This window comes from Ictalurus furcatus, chromosome 16 (genome assembly GCF_023375685.1).
Source record: "Ictalurus furcatus strain D&B chromosome 16, Billie_1.0, whole genome shotgun sequence".
NCBI classification, from domain to species: domain Eukaryota; kingdom Metazoa; phylum Chordata; class Actinopteri; order Siluriformes; family Ictaluridae; genus Ictalurus; species Ictalurus furcatus.
Window position 1 is genome coordinate 9,817,420 of NC_071270.1, and position 21,949 is coordinate 9,839,368.

Genomic DNA, 21,949 nt, shown 5'->3' on the forward strand with positions numbered 1-21,949 from the left:
AGGATCAGGGGTGTGAAAGACATTTCTGAACACTGAGGCAGAAGTTTTGTAAATGGTCTTTGTCAGCAGTTTTATTGTTATAAAAAAAAAAGAAAATATATATTGACAGTGGAAAAAAATACAACTTTTAAATAAGAAACCTGGCTCCTTGCAATTATTTTGTCGACTTTATGCTCTCAGTGACTCTGTCTATGAGTTTGTTGATCTCTCGATTTCGGGTCACAGCTCGACTTATGCAGCCCTGCAGCTTCTCTGCTGATAGGGAACTTCCCCCTGAAAGAAAAGAAAAATCATGAGAAACAGACTATCTAAACTTAAAGGTGTACTATATTACCAATTCTATTTAAAAATTGGTGAAGAAATTGTTCACTATGGCATAATACTGCAGAAAATGAACCTGGTTTATGGAAAGCACAGAGCTGATCGTTCTCATCTGTGACTGCGGTTATTAATGCTGTAGCCAGACTTTCCTCTTCTGTTGTTGGGTCCACTATAATCACTTCACTGCATGGAGAATACAGACATTTACTATACAGTATATATGCCAAACAGAACAGTTCTGCAGTTTCTTTTATGAATAGGGGACGTAAACATGGTCCCTCTTACAGTCAGGTCCATAAGTATTTGGACAATGACAATTTTTGTACTTTTGCCTCTACACCACCACAATGGATTTGAAATGGATTTTGAAGTGCCGCTGTGAGCCGGGGAGGTGTAGAGAACAGTAATGATAAATAAAGCAGACTAAATACCAATTCCACAATTAACTGCACATTGTGAAAGAGAACACGGGGAAGCGCTTATTATTATTTTTTAAGCTTTAATGCACATTATCACTTTCAGATCACTTGTATGACGTGTAAAGGGGTTGGTCTTTAATCCCACTCCTGCCTGTTCCAGAAGGGATCTGAAACTAGTGGCATGTGATATACAAATTTATTGTTTTGCACATTTATTCATTTTCATTCTTAACAGTATAGCCTAAAGAAGCATTGAAACTGGAATTGTACTATATAGCTTATGGCCTACAGTCTTTATAGGCTGTTAATTGAAGAGTGATGGTTTTTGCTGTTGTTTATCAGCAGGCAATTCACCAATATAATAACCTAAATGTAGTGATGCCCTGAAACACTTTTGCTCTAAGTATGGAAAAGTCAACTACTTCAAAATTATAGATCATCTAGTAAAAAATTAATAGTTGTGCAAACCCTGGTATATAGTACTAAATTTTACAGGGTCTTTGTCTAAATGATAACATTAAGTGGTAGAAGGAAAGTACATTTCCAGAGTATAAGAAAAACTACAGAAACAGTAAAAAAAACAAACAAAAAAAAACCCCCAACAAAGTCCCCTCCAAAAGTATTGGAACTGCAAGGTAGACTTACTCATCAAATACTGCGAATGATGAGGCAACCGGGTGCTTGTTAATCTGCAGATGTGTCTTGTGCTGCACATCAACCTCAGGTAAATCCATCTCTTTGTTAATTGTGACTTTAGGAAGTTGTGCTGGAAACCAAATTAAAAAACAAAACAAAACAAAAAAACACCACCAACAGACAATTACACACTTTCCTTACAGTTTAATAAACAGGGTATAATGTTTTAACCACTGCTTACCATTCTTTAATGCTGCCAGTAAAGTTATGATGCAGGCATCGAGTAAATTTCCATCATAGTCTAAACACATGATATCACAGTACAGGACCCAGCACAACTGAAACGTAAAGACATGTTTCTTTCAGTTTTTGAAGGTTAAGTCCACGTTTGTTTGGGTTTTTTTGGAAAGGAAGTACATTTTAGTGTATGATTTTTTTCCCCCCTACCTTTGACTTCTGGATGCACAAATCTTCTTTCTTTATAATGTTAGAGCTGCAATTAGCAAACATTCAATTAGATCATTTAACTTTGAAAACTGGGCCATGCCAAATACAAAATTGCAAACAGTCAGGTCCATATGTATTTGGACAGTGACAATTTTCATAATTTTGCCTCTGTACACCACCAAACTGCATTTGAAATGAAGCAATCTATGTGTGATTGAAGTGTAGACTTTCAGCTTTAATTCAAGGGGTTTAACAAAAATATTGCATTAACTGTTTAGGAATTACAGCTTTAAAAAAAAAAAAGTCCCTCCATTATCACAGGCTCAAAAGAAATTGGACAACTGTTTGATAAGCAGTTTCATGGACAGGTGTGGCCTGTTTCCTCGTTATATCATGACAAATTAAAGAAAATTAAGGAAATAAAATTTGCATTTGGTAGCTACTGATTGTGATTCTCAGCATGAGGTCCAAAGAGGTATCGATGCAAGTGAAGGAGGTCATCATTAGGCTGAAAAAACAAAACAGCCCTGAGAGAGCAGAAACATTAGGAGCGGCCAAATCAACCATTTAGTACATTCTTAAAACGAAGGAATTATGGCGAGCTCCACAACACCAAAAGGCCCGAAAGACCATGGAAAACAACTAAAGTGGATGGATGACTGCAGAATTCTTTCCTTGTTGAAGAAAAACCCCTTCACAACATCTAGCCAAGTCAAGAACACTCTGGAGGAGGTAGGTGTATCGGCTGCCAATGGAACTGGGTCAATGGTGTTTATTGATGGATGTGAATGCTAATAGAAGTAGCTGGGTGAATTCTGGGGTGTATAGAGTTATGCTCAGATTCAGTCAAATACTGCAAAACTGTGCTTCGCAGTACAGATGGATAATGACCCAAAATATACAGTGAAAGCAACCTAAAAGCTTCCTGAGGCAAAGTAATGAAATGTTCTTAAATGGACGAGTCAGACACCTGACCTCAACCCAATTGAGCAATTGGGTTGTAAGTGAAACCCAATTTCACTTACTAAAAACAAAACTGAAGGCAGAAAGACCTACAGACAAGCGGCATTGAAGGCAACTGCACTAAAGGACTGGCAAAGCATCTCATGGGAGGAAAAACAGCACTCACGTGATGTCCATTGGTTCCAAATTTCAGGAAGTCGTTGACTGCAAAGGCTTTGCAACCACTTATTAAAAATATTCCTTATATTTATAAGTGTTAGTTTGTCCAATTACTTTTGAGCCTGTGAAAATGATGGGACTCTGTACTTCCTTAACAGTTCATGCAATATTTTTGTTAATTCCCTCCAATAAAAGCTGAAAGTCTACACTTCACTCACATCCTGTTTTCATCATTTCAAATCCAGTGTGGTGATGTACAGTAGCAAATGTCCAAAAATCGTCACTGTTCAATACTTCTGGACCTGACTGTAAATAATCCAAACAATTATTGTGCTAACAGTTTTGGGGCTTGTATGTAAGTATTTACAATGGGATAATGCCACACTGAACTCAACATGCAAAGAAAGATATATTATAATTATGCAAAAGAATGTTTATAAAACATCTGTACGATCAGAGTTGATCTTAAATGAAAATTGTAGGCAGGAAAAATGTGGCCAAATCACAGCCATGCTGATATTCAGTACAACAGGTAGTGGTAGTGTTGTTATGATTACAGTGTGTGTGTCATGAGAGCTGGGTTTTTTTCCCTATTAATTCCACCCAGTGTTCAATTACATCCCACCCTCCCAGCTACTCATATGATTGTGTTCTGCCATGTGACTACGCCTCAAGGACCTACAGTCTAGTTGAAGCACTTGTTACACACACATACAGATTTGTCATGAAAAACAGGCCATAGGCAGGAAGGATTTAAAAAATAAAAATAAATTTCCCGGTGCATGTAGGTTTTGTAAATCTTTCTTCGGAACTTCTAATAAATGACGCCCCAGGGTACTGAGACAAAAGCCAAGACTGGCACACACCTTCTCACTATGAAACACCCCCCCCCCCCAAATGCTAAGGTTTAGCTCATTTTAGCTACCACTAAGTTACACTCAGTTTCTTTATGCAAAACCTCAAACCGCTCCACTAATGCAAGCGAGTTCTGCTCACTCGTCGATGATGTCTGCAATGAACTGGCTGGCCACCTGAGCCTGTTCTCCAGGGGGACCGGGACGAAATCTGGATGAGCACAGAGGAGGCAGATCCACATTCGGAACTGTAGCACAAGAAAAGCCAATTTAAACTTTACTCAGCAAGACAAAATCCAAAAAGATGTCTGTAATAATGATGCACACACTGTTACCAATATATCCTTTATCAGGGGCATCAGCTGTGGGTGTGGCCAGTTCCTGTGTGGAAAAACATGTGGAGTCAATAACAGTTTTCGACTATTACGAAGATGTCTCTGAACTACAGAACGCTGCTTACTGCTTTTATGCCACAGATGACGGTGGTGTTTCCGATCTTCACCAACGCTGAGCCATCTGCAGTGCTTATTGAACCTGAGAGACAAGAGACACTGCTTACAAATTTGTGAAACAGTCAGTGGTAAAAATCACATAATATATCAAGTTTTTATATTTATTATTGAGTATAATGTATAGGTAATGTATGCCTGTGTGATTGGTTTATATTAAAGTGGTAACTGACTGCAAAAAATGTTTTTGTGAACCCCTTAATCTGTCTGGATACGCTATAATGCGATCTTATACCAGACAACGATGCTGCCATTTCAAACTTAAAGTGAAAAGCAGTAATGGACAGATACATCTCTGTTTCTAATGAACGAAAACTGAACTATTTTTTACTGAACAGCGGACACCAACAGAAATGCACCTTTAACGCACAGCAGTTTTTATTTGAATCATCTTCATTTTCTATTTTAGCTCATATTGTGTGTGTGTTCTGTTTCATAAATACCAGTTTTATAATATAAGCAATAATTGACTCCAGTCCGTTGAATTATAAGGGAAGGGAGAGGGGAAAAAAATAAAAACAAAACCACTACGCTTTGGTTTGTGGCCTCCACCTCGGGTGTGCATTTTTTTCCCCTAATAATTCAATGGACTGGATTCAATTATTCCGCTTATACCACAGTTAACACACCTCAAGACATTGTTCAGGTGTTTTATTTCAAGACATTTGTCAGATTTTTGTCCTTAAAATTCTCCTGTGTGTTGAACTAATTTCTTGCTCATCCCAAGAAATTAGCATTAACAAGCATCTGTTGCTAATTCCAAAATGTCATTTTAGAGCTAGTAAAGGAGGCTTGAGCCACTGATATGCAGATATTAGAGAGGGGGGCGGGGGAGTTTGTTGTTAGATCTGTGTGCTGTGGTGGACAGTAACTTGGCGAAGTGATATGGAACTGTAATGTGGTCAAGACCTGACTGGAACTACTTTTGCTGTACATTTACTAAAAAAAATAATTGCACACCTCAGAACTTCTGTCAGCCAATCAGAACACAGATACACTGAGACAAAGATACCAACAAGTACAAAAAGAGAATCCAAACCAATTCCTCAAAATAAATAAATAAATAAATAAATAAATAAATGAGTGAGACAAAATGTACAGTGCTGTGAAAAAGTATTTGCCCCATCCTGATTTCTTCTGTATCTCATATGAAATAGATTTAGTTTTAATTTCTGAAACTAAGATAAAATAAAGGCAACCTGAGTAAACACAAAATACAGCTTTTAAATGATAGTTATTTATTGAAGCAAAAAAGTTATCCAATACCAACTGGGCCTGTGTGAAAATGTATTTGCCCCCATAGTTACTAATTCCCCAAATTTCTGAAACTGCATTGATAATGTGGTTCAGGTGGACTAGACACAACCAGACCTGATTACTGCAAACCTTGTTCAATCAAATCCACACTTAAAGGTACACGATATAACTTGTTTTGTTCAAAATAAACAAAATTTAAATAATGAGTATGTCCATCATAAATCCATCTTCCAAACCATGTTTTTGTCTTACTCTGATTGTCTAAGGTAAGCATATAATAAGTATTTATATTTTAAACCTATCGGGACGGATTTCATGGGAAATTACGTACATACGTCATTCGGTGGTGTGTGTCTCGTCATATCCGTAAACGGAGAAAAGCAGCTCCGGCTACTTTGTCACATGTAAGGTGTGGGAGTAGCGTAGGTTAGTTGTCACAATAAGCGAGACCATGCAAAACGGCAAACCTCCAGGGGATTACCGGTTGTAAGAACCAAGAACCGGAGATGGCTTTTTTCTTACTCAACAGGTGAGATATGTTATTGAAACTATATATAGTCATGTAGCGTTCAGAGTCCATTGTAAAGCATTATCTATTGTTATTGCGCAGTGCTGGATTTTATTTTCAAGGGCCGTGCAAATTATAAACCTAATGCGTGGCTAAATTAAAGTTTTCAGCTATCTAATTACCCAGCTTTTGACCCTTTCCATCTAAACTGGTTTTATCTCTTGAGCCTCTCGAGTAGTGGATGTTTTATGAGCAGTAGAACAATCTCAATTATTTTTTATTTATGAGAAAGAAGAGAAAGAATTCAGTTCTACTCCAAGTAAAACACATCTGCCACCATCTGTACCACACCTGACTTCATCAGACAAGCAATCGTTATGTTAACAACTTTTGTAACGTGAATAATTTTAAAACATCAGTGTTTCTGATTAGTCAAAACTAGGGGCATTAGCTGGACTGTTAATCATCCAGGGCTGAGCCCAGATTCTTCTCCATGCATTTTTTCCAGCTCAGCTAGTAGCCTAAATTTTGTTTTATAGACGCTGAGGTAACTTAGCTGTCAATGTATGACATGATCAGAAAAAGTCAGATTTATCATAAAGCTCGTCTCAGGTGTTGTCACTGTGTGTAGGACTACCAGACCGATAAAATATAAAACTTTTCTAACTAGGCTAGTTTGGTGCTGCTAGCCAAGTGGAAGCACAACTAAGCTATGTGTTTAGCTGCTACAGTGCCATGCAAAGCACATTATCTTTCCTTAGGCTCTGCTCATATCATGTTCATGTAAACTGGAACTCAAATAGACATTTACACACCTTGTTTTTCTGCTCAGCATCAAAGGATGCTAATGTTTCAGTTTCAACACCTTTACTGGTTAAAAAAACAAAACAAGCACAGTGTTCTTCCTCAAAATGCATGCAGTTTTATTTTATTTATAAAAGAGAGCCAAAACGTACATAGTGTACCTTTAAACAGAACTATTTTCAACAGCATGAAGTTGGTTAAAAGGTCTTACCCAATAACACACTATGCCAAAATTTAAAGACATTCCAGAAATTATGAGGAAGACGGTGATTGAAATACATCAGTCTGGGAAGGTTTACAAAGCTATTTCAAAGGCTCTGGGACTCCAAAGAACCACAATGAGAGCCATTATCTCCAAATGGAAAAACTCTGCACAGTAGTGTACATTCCCAGAAGTGGCCGATCTTCCAAAATTCCTCCAAGAGCACAGCAATTACTCATCCAGGAAGTTACAAAACAGCCAAGGACAACATCAAACCTCTTGCTGAGGTTGCTGATAGAACCTGCTCTTACAGGTTCATCTGAATTTTGCCAAAACACACCTTGATGATCCTTAAACCTTTTGGGAGAATGTTCTGTGGACTGATGAGTCGAAAATGGAACTGTATGGAAGGCAGGGGTCCTGTTACATCTGGCGTAAACCAACCACAGAATTCCACAAAAAGAACATCATACCTACAGTCAAGCATGGTGGTGGGAGTGTGATGGTGTGTGGATGCTTTGCTGCTTCAGGGTCTGGGCAACTTGCAATAATTGAGGGAAACATGAATTCTGATCTCTACCATGAAATCCTAGAGAATATCCGGTCTTCAATCCGTAAACTGAAACTCAAGCGCATCTGGATTATGCAGCAAGACAATGATCCAAAGAATAGAAGTAAGTCCTAGAAGTTAAAGCCTGATCTCCGGTTACCGGAAGCATTTGATTGCAGTTGTTGCTGCTAAAGGTGGCACAAACAGATTTAAATTTTAAGGGGGCAATTTCGTTTTTCATATTGGTGATAGGTGTTGGATAACTGTTTTTTGCTTCAATAAAAAAAATCAATAAAAACTGTTTTGTGTGTTTACTCAGGTTGCCTTTGTTTTATTGTGTATTGCGTTTATAGATATAAAACTATTTAGTATGAGACACAGACAAAAGCAGAAGAAATCAAATACTTTTTCACAGCACTATATGACTTGTTTAATTTGTTTTAGTTTACAAGGTTGCTATAATCTTCGAGCTTCACTGAAGTGGATTTACCATCTAAGCCATTTGAACTTTAGAAAGCACATCATTACTGCTCACCAGTGTTCAATGTTGTAGGTCTGAACTCTCCCAGCTCTCTCCCATCTGGCCGGCAGTTTTCTTTCTGTGTAGAGATCATCATCATTTTATACAATACACCAGTGAACTTGAGCCTACACTGAAACAATTAGCCACTTTCTGCTGTATAATTCAAATGTACAAAACATGCCCTGATAGGCCTGAACTATGGGGCTTACCAAAAAGCTTCTGTGGTACTCCAGTGGCTCTGCTGTCCTGGAAAATAAAACCAAGCAGATGATTAACTTAAAGGAAAAATCCACAATTAACAAACATAACAACAAACAAACAAACATCCTAAACAACCTGTATATCGATATTTATAAATAAGATCTTTAATTAAGCAAAAGATTTACTTTTTGATGATATTCTGAGTTGATTTTTATTTTGTTGTTTAAATATCTTTCAATAACATGTGAGTCTATTTTCACTCTGGTTGTTGGGAATTATGCTGCATTCGACTAGGGATTGTAACTCAGATTTCCTGACCTTCAACCAGGACAAATCAAAATAAAAAAAAACACCCCCTCAACTCAGAATTCCTACTCAGGACCTCAGGATGGTTTCCTCAACTCCATGTTCAGCATATGACATCAAATCAACACGTCTGCACACAGCATCGGCAATAAGCAATGTAGCACTTGTTAACTTTACAGGAATGCTGAATATAAGTATTTGCTCTAGATTGGTCCACATACAGAAGTATTAGATTGTTAAATCTAGAACATACAGTTTGCTGTTTTGAGGAGGAAAAATTAAAATTAGAAAAATTATACTATTTTACACAGTTACACTATATGTGCAAAAGTTTGTGGACACTTGACCACTTGATGTGCTTTTTGAACCTCCCATTCCAGATTTAAACCCCCTTTTGCTGTTATATTATCCTTCTTCCTCGAAGGGTGTCCACTGTGGGGATTTGTGTCCATTCAGCCACAAGAGCATTAAGACCTGTTCACAATGGGATGATTTTTGCAGCGTGAAATACGGTCTGTTTAACACCCCAATGGGTGTCAATGGGAGTGTTCACACCCAGGCATAAAACATGTGACGTAAAAGTGCCAATTTTTTTTTAACGTTAACAGGTTCATTGTTTTTTTTTAAGGCCGACCAATGAAACTTGCGCTTTTGTTTACGTGCCCGGAGCCGCTAAAGTTACATAAAAGTATGACTTGATGGTGCTCGAGTTCAAAATTGTCGTGCAGACGAACAAGATGCAAGCACTCACAATTTTAGTGAGAGAGCGCATAAGTGACATACCAGAAATAAAATGCTCACTGCTAACAAACCCTTTTGCCTACACACATACACAAGGTATCCTTTAGTGAGGTCAGGCACTGATGTCAGGTGAGGAAACCTGGAGCGTATTCAGTGTTTCAGTTCATGTTTCGCACAGGGCTCAGTGCAGGTCACTCGAGTTCTTCCACACTAACCTTGGCAGACCTTGTGTTTATGGCGCTTGCTTTGTGCACAGGAGCATTTTGTCACACCGAAACACGTTTCAGCCTCTTAGTTCCACTGAAAGAAAACTGTAATGCTACAGCATACAAATGCATTCTCTACAACTTTCCAACTTTGTGGCAACTATTCAGAGAAGAAGGTCATGTCTACACCCCCCTCCACACACACCCCCAAACAAGGACGTAAACACACAGTATAACTAATTTCAGGTTAAGAAGTGCTGCTTGAACTGAGGAAACCATCCTGTGTAGGAATTCCTAGTTGAGGGGGCGTTTTCTTTGCTTTCTCATAGTCTGTGGTCATGAATTATGAGTTACGACCTGTCGTTAAATGTAGAATTATCCCTTATGCTTGTTGAAAATTTCCCTCTCGCATTAAACGCCATCGTAACTGTACTAGCAAGGGCCCCTGGTGACGTCATCACGGCAAAATACTGAACTGCTCATAGCAATAACAAACACCTAATTAGCACCAGAATCACTTCAATATAAACATCTAATGTGTTTCCAAAGCTTAGATAACTTCAATATTGAGAGTTTTACATGAACTGAAGTTAAACTGGGGGCAAAATGAGTGTGTGAATATTTATGGCTAACTAGTCTTACTACCAGCCTAAAGGAAACCGCATGTGTACATGGACTGTACCTCTCACTTGTTTGTTATTTAGCTAGTTGTCTAGTTTGCTTCACTATTCTCGCTAATGCCCAACAACTCAAATCACATTAAGCGACCATACGAAGCAAAGTAAACGTGTGTGTTCGCTAGTTACTCATGTAGAGATCAGCCAAAACGCACCACTAACACTTACTTGAAACCGGCCGCCATGATGCAAAGACACCCCACGTGCAAAAGGTCAGTGACGTCATTACTATGGGAAATCAGGACACGCCGTCGACGCCGCCATCTTGAAAAGTGCAACTCTCTGGTTGAACTGGTCAACTTGAATGGCATTCATTTATGATTAATAGAGTTTAAAGATTTAAATGCGCCAAAAGCAACAAAACGCGCGCTGTCACATTTCACACGCTTCATATCAGTATCGCTAAATATCAAATCATTGCCTAAAGAATCTAAATTGTATCGTATCTTGTGGAAGCCTCAGTGAAAAACAACAGCCATGCCTTCATATTAATATTTACATATAGCGGCTGTAACAAAGAACATTTCGGAAAATCCATTTTCTATACCTGCCTATCCCAGGGAGCATGGGGCATCAATCCATCACAGGGCACACTCACATACAGATTCACACACTTTAGACATGCCAGTCAGCCTATCATGCATGTCTTTGGACGGTGAGGAAACCGGAGTACCCGGAGGAAACCCCTGCAGTACAGGGAGAACATGCAAACTCCGCACACACAGGGCAGCGGCAGGAATCAAACCCCCAACCCTGGAGGTGTGAGGCAAACATGCTAACCACTAAGCCACCGTGCACCCCATTTTGGAAAATCGCTAATGGAAATAAGGAAATGATTCATACACAGTGACTGACTATGTTTACATGCACATCAAATTCCGTTTAAGGTGTATATTCGGGTTGCAGCCATATTCCGAATTCAGAATATGTTTATATGTGTACAGGCATTGGAATAATCCTGTATACATGGTTGTTGTACGTATGCCTGAGTTGCTGTTCCTAAATTCCTAGCCTACAGCTAAACATCTGTTGGCGCACACAACTCCTTGCAAACTGAGCATGAGGTGCAACAAATTTCCGATCAAAACAGGCATATTCCAGTGGTGGGAATCGGACAATCGGATTGTGGCATTTACACGACTCATATAATACTAAATAAAATATTGCCAAATTCAGATTAATATCAGAATACTGATCTGCATATATATATATATATATATATATATATATATATATGCAGATCATAGTTCCTGTTGTTATTATTAAAACAAACAAACAAACAAACAAACAAACAAATAAATAAAAAGCTAGCAGCAATGACTTGCTACGTCAGTAGGACCTCCGGACCGCCAGGTGGCGCAGCATCCCCTGCAGCTCGTTACAGTCCAGCTCTACAACGCCCTCCTGGTGTACTGTGATGATGTGGTTTAGCAGAGTTCACTTCCGCATAGGTGTTTCAGTCTTCACAATGGGAAGTTTAACTGCTCCTCCTCTCTAAGACACACTCACTTTTCTCTCCTCAATAGACTTAAACCTGAATTTCGTGTTTTTTTTAAAAACGGTCGTATGTATGAAGTTATCCAGGAAGTGCTTCTCTCCCACTGACACTTCCTCACTGAGCTCCTCACTCGGGAATGGAGAATGGAGTTCGGACTGTGTGAATTAATCCACTGTTTACTGGTTCTGGCTGTCTTCGTCTTGCTCTTGGTAAGTTTAAGTTGCCTATGGAAATGTAAGAGCTCCATATAACTTGTTTGCCTCATTAACCTGGTTTGCCTGGTGTACTGGGGCTGCTGTTGCTCTCCTGCTTCTCCACAGGCTTTTAATAGAAACTAATAGAGCAGCTAACTTATGAGCTGATGGACATTGAGTACAAACTGTAAAGATGATGAAAATCCAGATATTAAACCTGTCTAGAGGTTCTTCTCTGGTCTCACTCTAAAGAACCTTTTTGACAACAACAGAAAGTTTCATGTAGTACATTTGAAGGTATTTTAGTTCGTCTTTTGTCTTTGAAACCATTCAAAGCTTTGTGTCGAGTCCTGTAACAGAAGGTTCGACTTTCAGAAGTAGAGTTCCCCAGGTACCTGTCCTGTTGTCCTCCTAAACCTGATGTTTACCTGCTCAGTAGGCAAATCCACTAGCTGGACGCTGGACTTCCAGGAACGTAGTAGTTATGGAGCTCTCCTTTAGGATGTTGTAGAACGGTGCTATCTGACATGTCTGATCTACTCTTGTAGCTTGTAGTAATCGCCCATGTCACTGCTGGAATGGTGGATCAGAGGTGTGATGAGAAGGAGAAGTACTTCCTGTCTGCAGCGGGCCTGAACGAGCCTTTCCCCAGTCTGTCTGAGCCTCCTTCACTGGAGCTCTCCGTGGTGGTGCCCTCCTACAACGAGGAATCCAGATGTAAGCTTCACGTTCAGTGGTTTTTACAGCATCAAGTTAACGATAGTGTAATACAGATAATGCAGCAACAGTAAACTTTGGACTGCTTTACCTCATTTTTTTCCCCCAGTGTATAACCTGGATTATTGTATATAGTCGGATCTCGTCTACATATGACAGGAAAGACCACAAACACTGATCCGATTGTCTGTTATTCTCCCTAAAGTTTTAAACACGGTTCCTTTGGTTTATTTAAGTACTTCGTAAAGGAACACCTTAACGACTAGCCCTTTTCCTAAAGCAGATGCTTCACAGCGTTATTGCAGCTGTAATGATTTCCTTTCCTTGTTTTCCCCAGTGCCTGTTATGATGGAAGAAGCCATGGACTACCTCGAGAAAAGACGGGTGTGTTTATTTTTGCATGTAGATTTTGCACATTTTGTATTTGCTGATATTTGACATTAATCTTAATGAACACACTACATCTGAGATTTGTGATTTGTTAATATTTCCATCTCAGGATACACACACGCACAGGAATTTTCAAATACATGATCCAGTAAATGCATCTTTCTTTTTTTTTCTTTTTCTTTTCCCACCCCCAGATTCTTTGTGGTAGCATTGCAAATTAAATATACTGCTTCTGTCATTTAAGGTGTTTTCACTTATAGTTCGTTTGAGCCCTCCAAACGCTCTCGGAGCGGTTCAGCGTGTATATGTGAACAAACCAAGTGATCTCAGACCCCCCTAAAAGGACCCAAAAGCGAACCGTACTCGGACCACCTCCGGAGGTGGTCAGTGTACGGTTCGTTTGTGGTTCGATTTCTTCGTAATGTGTGAAAGTAACAAGGTCCCAGTCCACTTTGCGTTTCGTTTCGACATGCGTACCTGGAGGCTTGCCGTACCTGCAGCCATGTTCCGTCACTGCTGAAAACAACAAAAAAAATTTCAGCATGTCAGGTTGCCGGGTTGTGTAGTCTCAGGAGGAGAGCTGTGCACTTCTTCAAATTTAGTAAGAGGATTGCATTAAACACCAATTATCCTTAACACATAAGAACGTAGGTGTTTCTTCTGTTTTCTCAAAACATGAAGGAAAGAGACTATAACAGAACAGTGCTACAATGCTGGGTAAAAGTAAAAAACTACAAAAGAAGTACATGAGCATCCGTGACAAAATGTGTCAGAGTGGTGAGTCCACTGAAATGAAGGATTCCTGTCTCTTCCCTGAGGACTTGGGTGAAATTTTGGGTGCAAGCTGGGGTCTGAGTTCTTATGAAGTTGTGGTATGAACAAGAAAGGGTCTGAGATCACTTCATTGCTGAAGAGGACCAAAAAAAGAGCCGGGTTCTCTTTTTGGTCCACTACACTGTGAACACCAAAAGGACTGAGGTCACTTTTGGATGGTTCCCTGTCTGGTTCACTTTAAGTGAACTGGGTTTGGTTCTTTTAAAATGAGCTATATGTGAAAACACCTTAGACCAGAAAGGGTGGATAAGTGTAGCTGCAGTGTGTGGTTCTCACCAGCAGGTGGCAGCAATGCAGATAAAGACCATGCGTAAAATTGGTGTCAGAACTGCACTATGCTACAGCTAACCAAGCTGCCCAAAGATTTTTTTTATTGTTGATCTTACTTGTTGAATCTGGTATATTAAAGCAGGGAAACACTAAATAGTGTTCAGTTTAGTTAGGACCGAATTTTGACACGTGTATATGAATTATGGTGATTGAAATCTCTCTTATACAGAAGAAAAATCCTTCCTTTACTTATGAGGTCATTATAGTGGACGATGGCAGCAAAGACAAAACTACAAAGGTATGTTACGCTCCCCCCACTTCTTTTTTTTTAACCAAGTACATATAACCACTGTATACATTCAGCTGTCATTTTATTAGGCAGGCTTAGCTTATAGTTAACCCACTCATTAACAGTGGACCATTCTCACACACTCGGCACGCAAAGCAGCGCACACACTGACACAGTAGTGGCATGGTAGTAGATGTTGTACAACTGGATCAGACACAGCAGCAATAGTGATGTTTCAAACACAGTGTATACTTAAGTAGGGTTCAGACGTGATAAAGTTTTCCTGATATTTCACAACAGAGTTCACCAGAGAAGCAAGACGTACACATGAAAAGTGACAGGAAAAGTTCCATCTGTTTTAAATACACCTCGTATCGTTAATGGAAACTGGTTGATTGATTTAATGCACTTGTTCTAAGTCTCGTGGCCAATTATTAGTACATTTTCATTTCCATCATTTAGCAGACGCTGTTATCCAGAGCGACTCACAGTAGTAGGTTACATGCCAAAAAAAACCCAAGCATGCCTGTAGGCTGTAGCTGTGCTAGGAACAGAAGTGTCACTTCTCTGCCAAATCCTTATAAATGTCATCTATACTTTCTCGTCCTGATTTTTTTTTTAAACTCTGCGAATAGTAAGCCAAAATATTCCTTGGTGAAAGACTGTCTATTCTTCCTAGATGTGAGAACACGTAGTACGTAAGAGCTGCTAATGGGACTAGAATCCTCGAGATAATCTGGTCATAACTGTTACCCCAACTCCTTATGTAAAACTAATCCGGTCCAAATAGGGCTTTACTATCTTTTTTACATGCATACCACTTTAGTCCAAATTGTAAATCTAAAGTTAGAGACTATACGTTTTTTCCCCCTTATGCACAGTATGGGTTAGTCATCCTTTATAGCTCCATCATCACTGGTTAATTTCTGAACGCAGGACGCTGCTGGCTGTATATTTTCGTGCAATTCTGTGATTGGTGGAGCTGATAAAAGAGAAAATGAGTGTAGTTGCCAGGTATCTGTACATAATAAACTGTAGACTGACTAGTTTGGTTAATATTCTGTTTTATGTTTTCATTCACCCCTTCATCTTCAGTAACAGCTTTACCCTGGTCGAGGTCACAGTGGGCCACATCCACACTCATTCACACATCAGAATCAGTGCTCTTTTATTCCTGATGTATAAACACCCTTTCTAAAGGTTTTGTTCACTGTTCTGTATGTATACTGTATGCTCTTTTCCCAGGTTGGCTTAGGATACACAAAGAAGTACGGGGATGACAAAGTGAGGGTATTGACACTAGTGAAGAACCGGGGGAAAGGGGGTGCTGTGCGGATGGTAAGACTTTATTCCGTGTGACACACCCAACACTGGGCTCACACAGTAATGGCTCTTGTATTGTTTTTATAAAAGTTTTAGATAGTAAAGCTATTTAAAGTAAAACATGTGTTTTTTCATTTGTTTGGGAATGAGCGGACTCCCAGTAAACACAAGGTGAATGTACTGGTTTCAACACAGCTGTTGCATGATCATTATTGAAAGCATGATTTAACCCTTTACTCGACATTTGACATCTCTCTTTACTTTTGACTGTTTAAATCTACAGTGTGAATGTGTCCTGTACAGCAGTGCTTGAAACTTTGGTCATTTATTTATTGAGGAAAATGATCCAATATTACATATCGGTGAGTGGCAAAAGTATGTGAACCTCTAGGAGTAGCAATTTTATTTTAAAGGTGAAATTAGAGTCAGGTGTTTTAAATCAATGGGATGACAATCAGGTGTGAGTGAGCGCCCTGTTTTATTTAAAGAACAGATATCTATAAAAGTCTGATCTCCACAACACATGTTTGTGGAAATGATTTCTGAGGAGTTCAGAAAGAGTGTTGTTGATGCTCATCAGGTTGGAAAAGGTTACAAAACCATCTCTAAAGAGTTTGGACTCCACCAATCCACAGTCAGACAGATTGTGTACAAATGGAAGAAATTCAAGACAAAAAATTCATTGTTACCCTCCCCAGGAGTGCTCGACCAACTAAGATCACTGCAAGAGCAAAACGTGTAATAGTCCATGAGATCACAAAGGAACCCAGGGTAACTTCTAAACAAATAAAGGCCTCTCTCACTTTGGTATTTTCCTGAATAAGTAAATGTCCACGTATAATATTTTTCTCATTTGGGTTCACTTTATCTACTTTTAGGACTTGTATGTAAATCTGATGATGTTTTAGGTCATATTTATGCAGAAATCTAGAACATTGGAAAGGGTTCACAAACTTTCAAGCACCACTGTATACTGTTTTGCTCTCTTCAGGGCACTCTGCGCACTCGTGGACGTCTCATCCTGATGGCCGATGCAGATGGAGCCACAAAGTTTGCTGACATTGAGAAGGTAGAGGCTGGACTACAGGATCTCAGTCCAAAGCCGGTGAGCATCACTTCTTATGATAGGTGGTGATGCAGTACATCTCTCAGATGTCTAAAATGTGATGTAGGCCAGAATTTTAGTCTGCGTAGCGATTTGTTGTTCAATGTGATCAAGTGACAGTGTAGAAATACCAAATGTTGAATGCTTGCTTATCCTTCTTACTCATCATGTGTCTCAGGAGAACATGGCTATCTCTTGCGGGTCCAGGGCTCATCTGGAAAAGGAATCAGTGGCTCAGGTATTTAAAACTGGAATTCATTTTTCATTTGAGATGTCTGAAATACTGGTTAATCTCTCTCTTTCTCTTTGAATTTTTAAAAAACTTTTCATCATTTAGGGTCAGGAAGTAAATATTTCTTCTTATGGCTTGTCTCGGACATGCCATAATAAAGGTTTACTGTTTTAAGCTGTTCTTTGCTGTTTTTTGTGTGTATTTATTAGGGCTGTGTATTGCGACCAATTTTGGCATTTCGATTAGATTCCTGTTTATATGGATTCGATTCAATATCGATTAGTTATGAACATTTCAATGTTAATTTTGCAGACATTGAATCCATATTTTAATATAAATGCTGGTAACTGAAACCCTCCTTAGCTATATTACTGGAATAAACATTTACATTTAAAGTGCACCCATTATGGTTTTTCAAACATTACCTTTCATGTAGTGTGTAATAGAGCTGTTTGTGAATGTAAAAAGTCTACAAAGTTTCAAAAATCGATTCTGAACAGCTGAAACGAGTCGTTAGTAATTCCAGACTTCCTGTACAAACCTACGTAGGTTTGTAACAAAAAGCCCCGCCCCTGGTCTTCATAGGCTGCTCCTGGACAGACGGAGCTGAAACGCATTATGGCAGTGGGTGTTTCCTTTTTGAAACACGCTGACAGCGGTAGACCAATCACAGCAGACTGGGACATCTGACCAATCAGAGCAGAGTATGCTCTCTGAAAGGAGGAGTTTAGAATGAATCCTTTAGAACGGCTCATTTAACACATTGTTTGTGACACTGTGGGGGGGAAAGGTAATGCTGCAATTTAAATTTCATAATTAAAGTGTTTTTTTGACCTTAGATGCATGTAAATTTATTGTATGAGACCTTTAAAAACAATGAGGCACGTTTCAAAACCATAATAGGTGCTCTTAAACAATAGGGACCACACAATTATGTTTAATTACTTTTTACTTTAACTTTGAGTAACATCGTAACAAGAAATCATAAATATGTGCATACAATGCACACAAGGTAAGCACAAATTCCACACTGCACATTACTGTAAAATAAATAAAATATTGTAAATGTGCAGAAGTGAAATTCATTAACAACTTGAAATATTTTTAAGAAATAAAACCGTTTTCAAAATTCAAAACATGAAGGATGGTGACATGTTCAGGACGAGAGGCGAACTACAGATAATATCCACATCCTCTCAATAAATCACGCACATTGAGAATCGATTCTGGGATTTCCCAAATCAATATTGTTTTGTCATATTGAATATGAATTAAAATCTGAGAATCTATCTTTTTTTTTTTTTAATTTACACAACCCTACTATTTAAACTGTGGAAGTCATTTTGACCCATAATATAATGGATGTAACACTTTTTCCCAACATAATAGGAGGGTTAATGGACCATGATGATTGTGTAAAATGAATCTCATTATGTTGAAATCTTATTGCTTTTTGTTCTTGTGTCAGCGCTCTGTGTTCCGAACTTTCCTGATGTACGGCTTCCACTTATTGGTGTGGTTCTTCTGCGTCAAAGGGGTCAAGGACACGCAATGTGGCTTCAAGCTCTTCACTCGTGAAGCAGCACTGAGGACATTCAGCAGTCTGCATGTAGAACGCTGGTAAAAACAATCTGCACTGAGACACTATTCTGTGAGACGTGTTTCATACAATCACGCGTGTTAAAGTGATATGAGCGCACAATATAAAAATTTTATGTAGCACATGTTTAAAACATGGTTTTAATTGTGTAAAAAGGATTTGAAACCCCAGTATGTGCTTTCATTTGAAAACATTGATCTCAAGCAGTTTCTGTCCTATGCCGTTACACAAGTCATCCTTTCCAACTAAAACCTTTTCAGTTTCATATTCAGTATTGTCCTTTTTATACCCGCGTTTAAAACGTTGCCCCTCGTTTGTAATTTTTTCGTGGTGTATTTTTGGGTGGAACCTCAAGCCAGACAAGTACAAGTTCTGGGAGTGATTTTTAAATGCCAAGCACTTTAAAAAAAAATCAATATATAAAGCCTTTGATTGCTACGTTTATACATTATAAATAACATAAACAATCCGAACTGAAATCATAAAGACTGTCCTGTGCTAATTGCAGTATTCACAATATGCCCATACTAAACATGCTTTCAGCACACGCATTACTGTTTGACTTTATTTTATTATACTTGTGCACTACATTGGTTTATAATCTCACCACAGGGTGTCATCCAGAAGACAATGGGTTCCCTATTAAGTCTGTCTCTACTCAGTGTCTTCCTCTTTTCATCTCAAGGAATTCTGCCACTGCTGCCTCTGACTTGCTTATTAAAGATATAGATCTGTGTCCAGATTTCTATAAAGCTGTTTAGTTATGTTAAAAGTGCTACACTAGTAAAATTGACGTGAATAGATTTTATCTTCAATGATGATCATGTATTCGTACAAGGTAAACAAAACCCGTGTACTTTTCTTTAACATACAGACATATACATTTACATAAATGTATATATACTCGCGTCACTAAACATGATATTTCTTGGTGTTTTTGGCTGAAGTCTTGTTGTCCTACTTATTCCGATCTTTCATTACTACAGGGCATTTGATGTGGAGCTTCTGTACATAGCCCAGTGCTTTAAGATACCTATAGCTGAAGTGGCAGTCAACTGGACGGAGATAGAAGGTTAGATGTGGAACAGCTACGTCCAATCTAGACGCTTTACCTATTATTTATATTAATTTGCTGTAGTCTATATTTAGTGTAAAATTATAATGTTATGTTTACTTTTTTCATATACTGATGGCACATGTTTTTTTTTTTTATTGAAAAAGATACATTTGGGTTTGACCTTAAAGTGCTTTTTGTCCGTTGTGCCTTTTCAGGGTCAAAGCTAGTGCCATTCTGGAGCTGGTTACAGATGGGAAAAGATCTCATCTTCATCAGACTACGTTATATCACCGGTGCCTGGAAATTGGAGTATCCACGGAAATCCCAGTAGGCCTTGCTGCTGTTGGTGTGTGGATTTACGTGCGCATGCTCCAGTGTGTGCCACGTAACACCCACAACCAATTGCTACAAATGATCGTGACATACTGTACTGTTGCAGTTTGCAGTTAGTCATTGAGATTACTACAAACTGTGTAGTAGCTGCAATCCCTTTTTATTATGTTATGGGGTTGCCCAGGTGAACTGTTCATATTAATGTTGGTTTCTGTATAATGTGGTGATTTTCATTTGTAAAGAATGTGACATGCTCAGCCAAATAAAAGAACAACACATATAATTCATACAATACATACAAGGTATTCTTACAAGCTTTGTAGCATGACAAGTGACCTTCATGGTTTCAACAACCTGGAAATATTTCATTAATCCTTTTATGAGCTGCTTTTGGAACAACTTTTAAGCTGTGTGTTTTGAAATCTCAAGTCACTTATACTTGTATAAGGATAAAAAAAACACACATTTTCCAAGATGTATTGCACTGGCATTGCAGTTATGACAAATCAACCAAGTATATTCTTTGGAAAAAAGATTCCTCAAAGGTTCTTTGGCGGGTTCTTTATTAGTTCTACATGGAACCTTTCCTAAAAAGCAGATTTTCTATTGTAGGGTTCTACAGGATGTCCGAAAATTCAGAAAGCAATGGGAGTAAACCTACACACACTTGTATTTATTATTTCCAACATACTGTATATGCCCTACATGTCCTGTCCTATGCTCTAAGCACTTTCTCAGCTGCTGTATCATGTTTTTGCGGACTTCGCTCATCATATCTGGATCGACATATTTGCTCAATATATTCCCATTTGTTCTTTTTCAGACCCCCTGTATATAGAACCTTTAAGGGTATTCTTTGAGGGGCCAAACCATAGAAACCTTTAGGTATGCATGCACATCAAAAGGCTTTTTAAACTTTATGTGCGGTTTGCCATGTGCTTCTTGGAGTTTACAGCTATTTAGAGTTTGACCAAGGCTACAAGTTCATGATGTTGAATGCACTCAGCATTCTACTAAACCGCATCATCATTTTTGTCTTTTTTTTCTCCCCCTCACGCGCCTTCAATCAGGTGGTTTTTCTTCCCCCATATTCTCCTCATCTATCTTCGAGAAACGAGGACCCTTAAATACATTAATAATAAGAATTTTTTTTTTTTAAAAAAAAAAACGAAGTTCAAAACACCCAAATGTCAACTGTCAGCTTTTCTATCAGCCGCCTTCAATCTTTTGCTTTTCGGAGCGCTCGTGCGCGTGTGAGACTGAGCGTCCGGTATCACCTTTCACCGTCTCCCTCCTGTGTGTGCGGTGGAAAGTAGCGCGGCTGCGCGCGCAGTGGGCTGAGTATGGGCGCTGTCATTATTGCGAGTATTGTCTCGTTCCCCTGCAGTTGCTGTAAACTGTGAAAATGTCAAACTTGTAGACTCTCTGTCGCCGTCCAGGCTTGCGTCATTAACTAGAGCAGACAGCGCGCGCACGCCAAATCGAAATGTATCCATCCGCAGCAGAAATAGAGCCATCGATAAAACTTTTTGGCACGCAGCCAAAACCTGAGTGCCGTGTAGAGTATGACAACAAAGAAAGTCAGTACAAAACCTGCCCAAGAGCTTTGCGTTCATTTACCTGAAAAAAAAAAACAACAACCTGAAATAAAAGCATGATGCTAATAGATAAAAGCGAGTTGTTTGTAACGGTGTGGCTCTGCGCTGCAGTCAGGCTCCGCGCGCTGTAATATGAGATGACTGACAAGTGCAGAGCCTATACAGAGCTGTCATGTCCGACCTCAGTGCTTTTCATACACACACACACGCACACGCATCTATAGTC

The 21,949-nt window shown here is 38.9% G+C and overlaps 2 protein-coding genes across 2 annotated transcripts; one reads left to right on the forward strand and one right to left on the reverse strand.

Moving 5' to 3' along the window:
• Positions 1-53: 53 nt before the first annotated feature.
• On the reverse strand, positions 54-10,502 carry exosc8 (exosome component 8). Its single transcript, XM_053645263.1, has 11 exons — positions 10,452-10,502; positions 8,362-8,398; positions 8,165-8,228; positions 4,260-4,333; positions 4,135-4,180; positions 3,942-4,047; positions 1,824-1,869; positions 1,618-1,714; positions 1,386-1,506; positions 398-504; positions 54-273 (listed from the first exon to the last, which is right to left on the reverse strand). The coding sequence occupies exons 1-11, from the start codon at positions 10,466-10,468 to the stop codon at positions 155-157; spliced, it is 834 nt and encodes a 277-aa protein (XP_053501238.1). The 5' UTR covers positions 10,469-10,502; the 3' UTR covers positions 54-154.
• Positions 10,503-11,693: 1,191 nt separating this feature from the next.
• alg5 (ALG5 dolichyl-phosphate beta-glucosyltransferase) lies at positions 11,694-20,431 on the forward strand. Its single transcript, XM_053645259.1, has 10 exons — positions 11,694-11,990; positions 12,524-12,692; positions 13,030-13,076; positions 14,416-14,484; positions 15,721-15,813; positions 16,790-16,903; positions 17,082-17,141; positions 18,604-18,755; positions 19,722-19,807; positions 20,008-20,431. The coding sequence occupies exons 1-10, from the start codon at positions 11,925-11,927 to the stop codon at positions 20,121-20,123; spliced, it is 972 nt and encodes a 323-aa protein (XP_053501234.1). The 5' UTR covers positions 11,694-11,924; the 3' UTR covers positions 20,124-20,431.
• Positions 20,432-21,949: the final 1,518 nt, after the last annotated feature.

What these genes read in the sequence shown, in the direction of transcription:
- alg5 (XM_053645259.1), top strand. Translation starts at nt 11,925, where the DNA reads ATGGAGTTCGGACTGTGTGAATTAATCCACTGTTTACTGGTTCTGGCT. An exon ending in CTACAACGAGGAATCCAGAT is followed by an intron (nt 12,693 to 13,029) that starts GTAAGCTTCACG and finishes TGTTTTCCCCAG; the next exon opens with TGCCTGTTATGATGGAAGAA. An exon ending in CAACTGGACGGAGATAGAAG is followed by an intron (nt 19,808 to 20,007) that starts GTTAGATGTGGA and finishes GTGCCTTTTCAG; the next exon opens with GGTCAAAGCTAGTGCCATTC.
- exosc8 (XM_053645263.1), bottom strand. An exon ending in ACCTACAACATTGAACACTG is followed by an intron (nt 4,334 to 8,164) that starts GTGAGCAGTAAT and finishes CTTGTCTCTCAG; the next exon opens with GTTCAATAAGCACTGCAGAT. An exon ending in TCATCTGTGGCATAAAAGCA is followed by an intron (nt 4,181 to 4,259) that starts GTAAGCAGCGTT and finishes TTTTCCACACAG; the next exon opens with GAACTGGCCACACCCACAGC.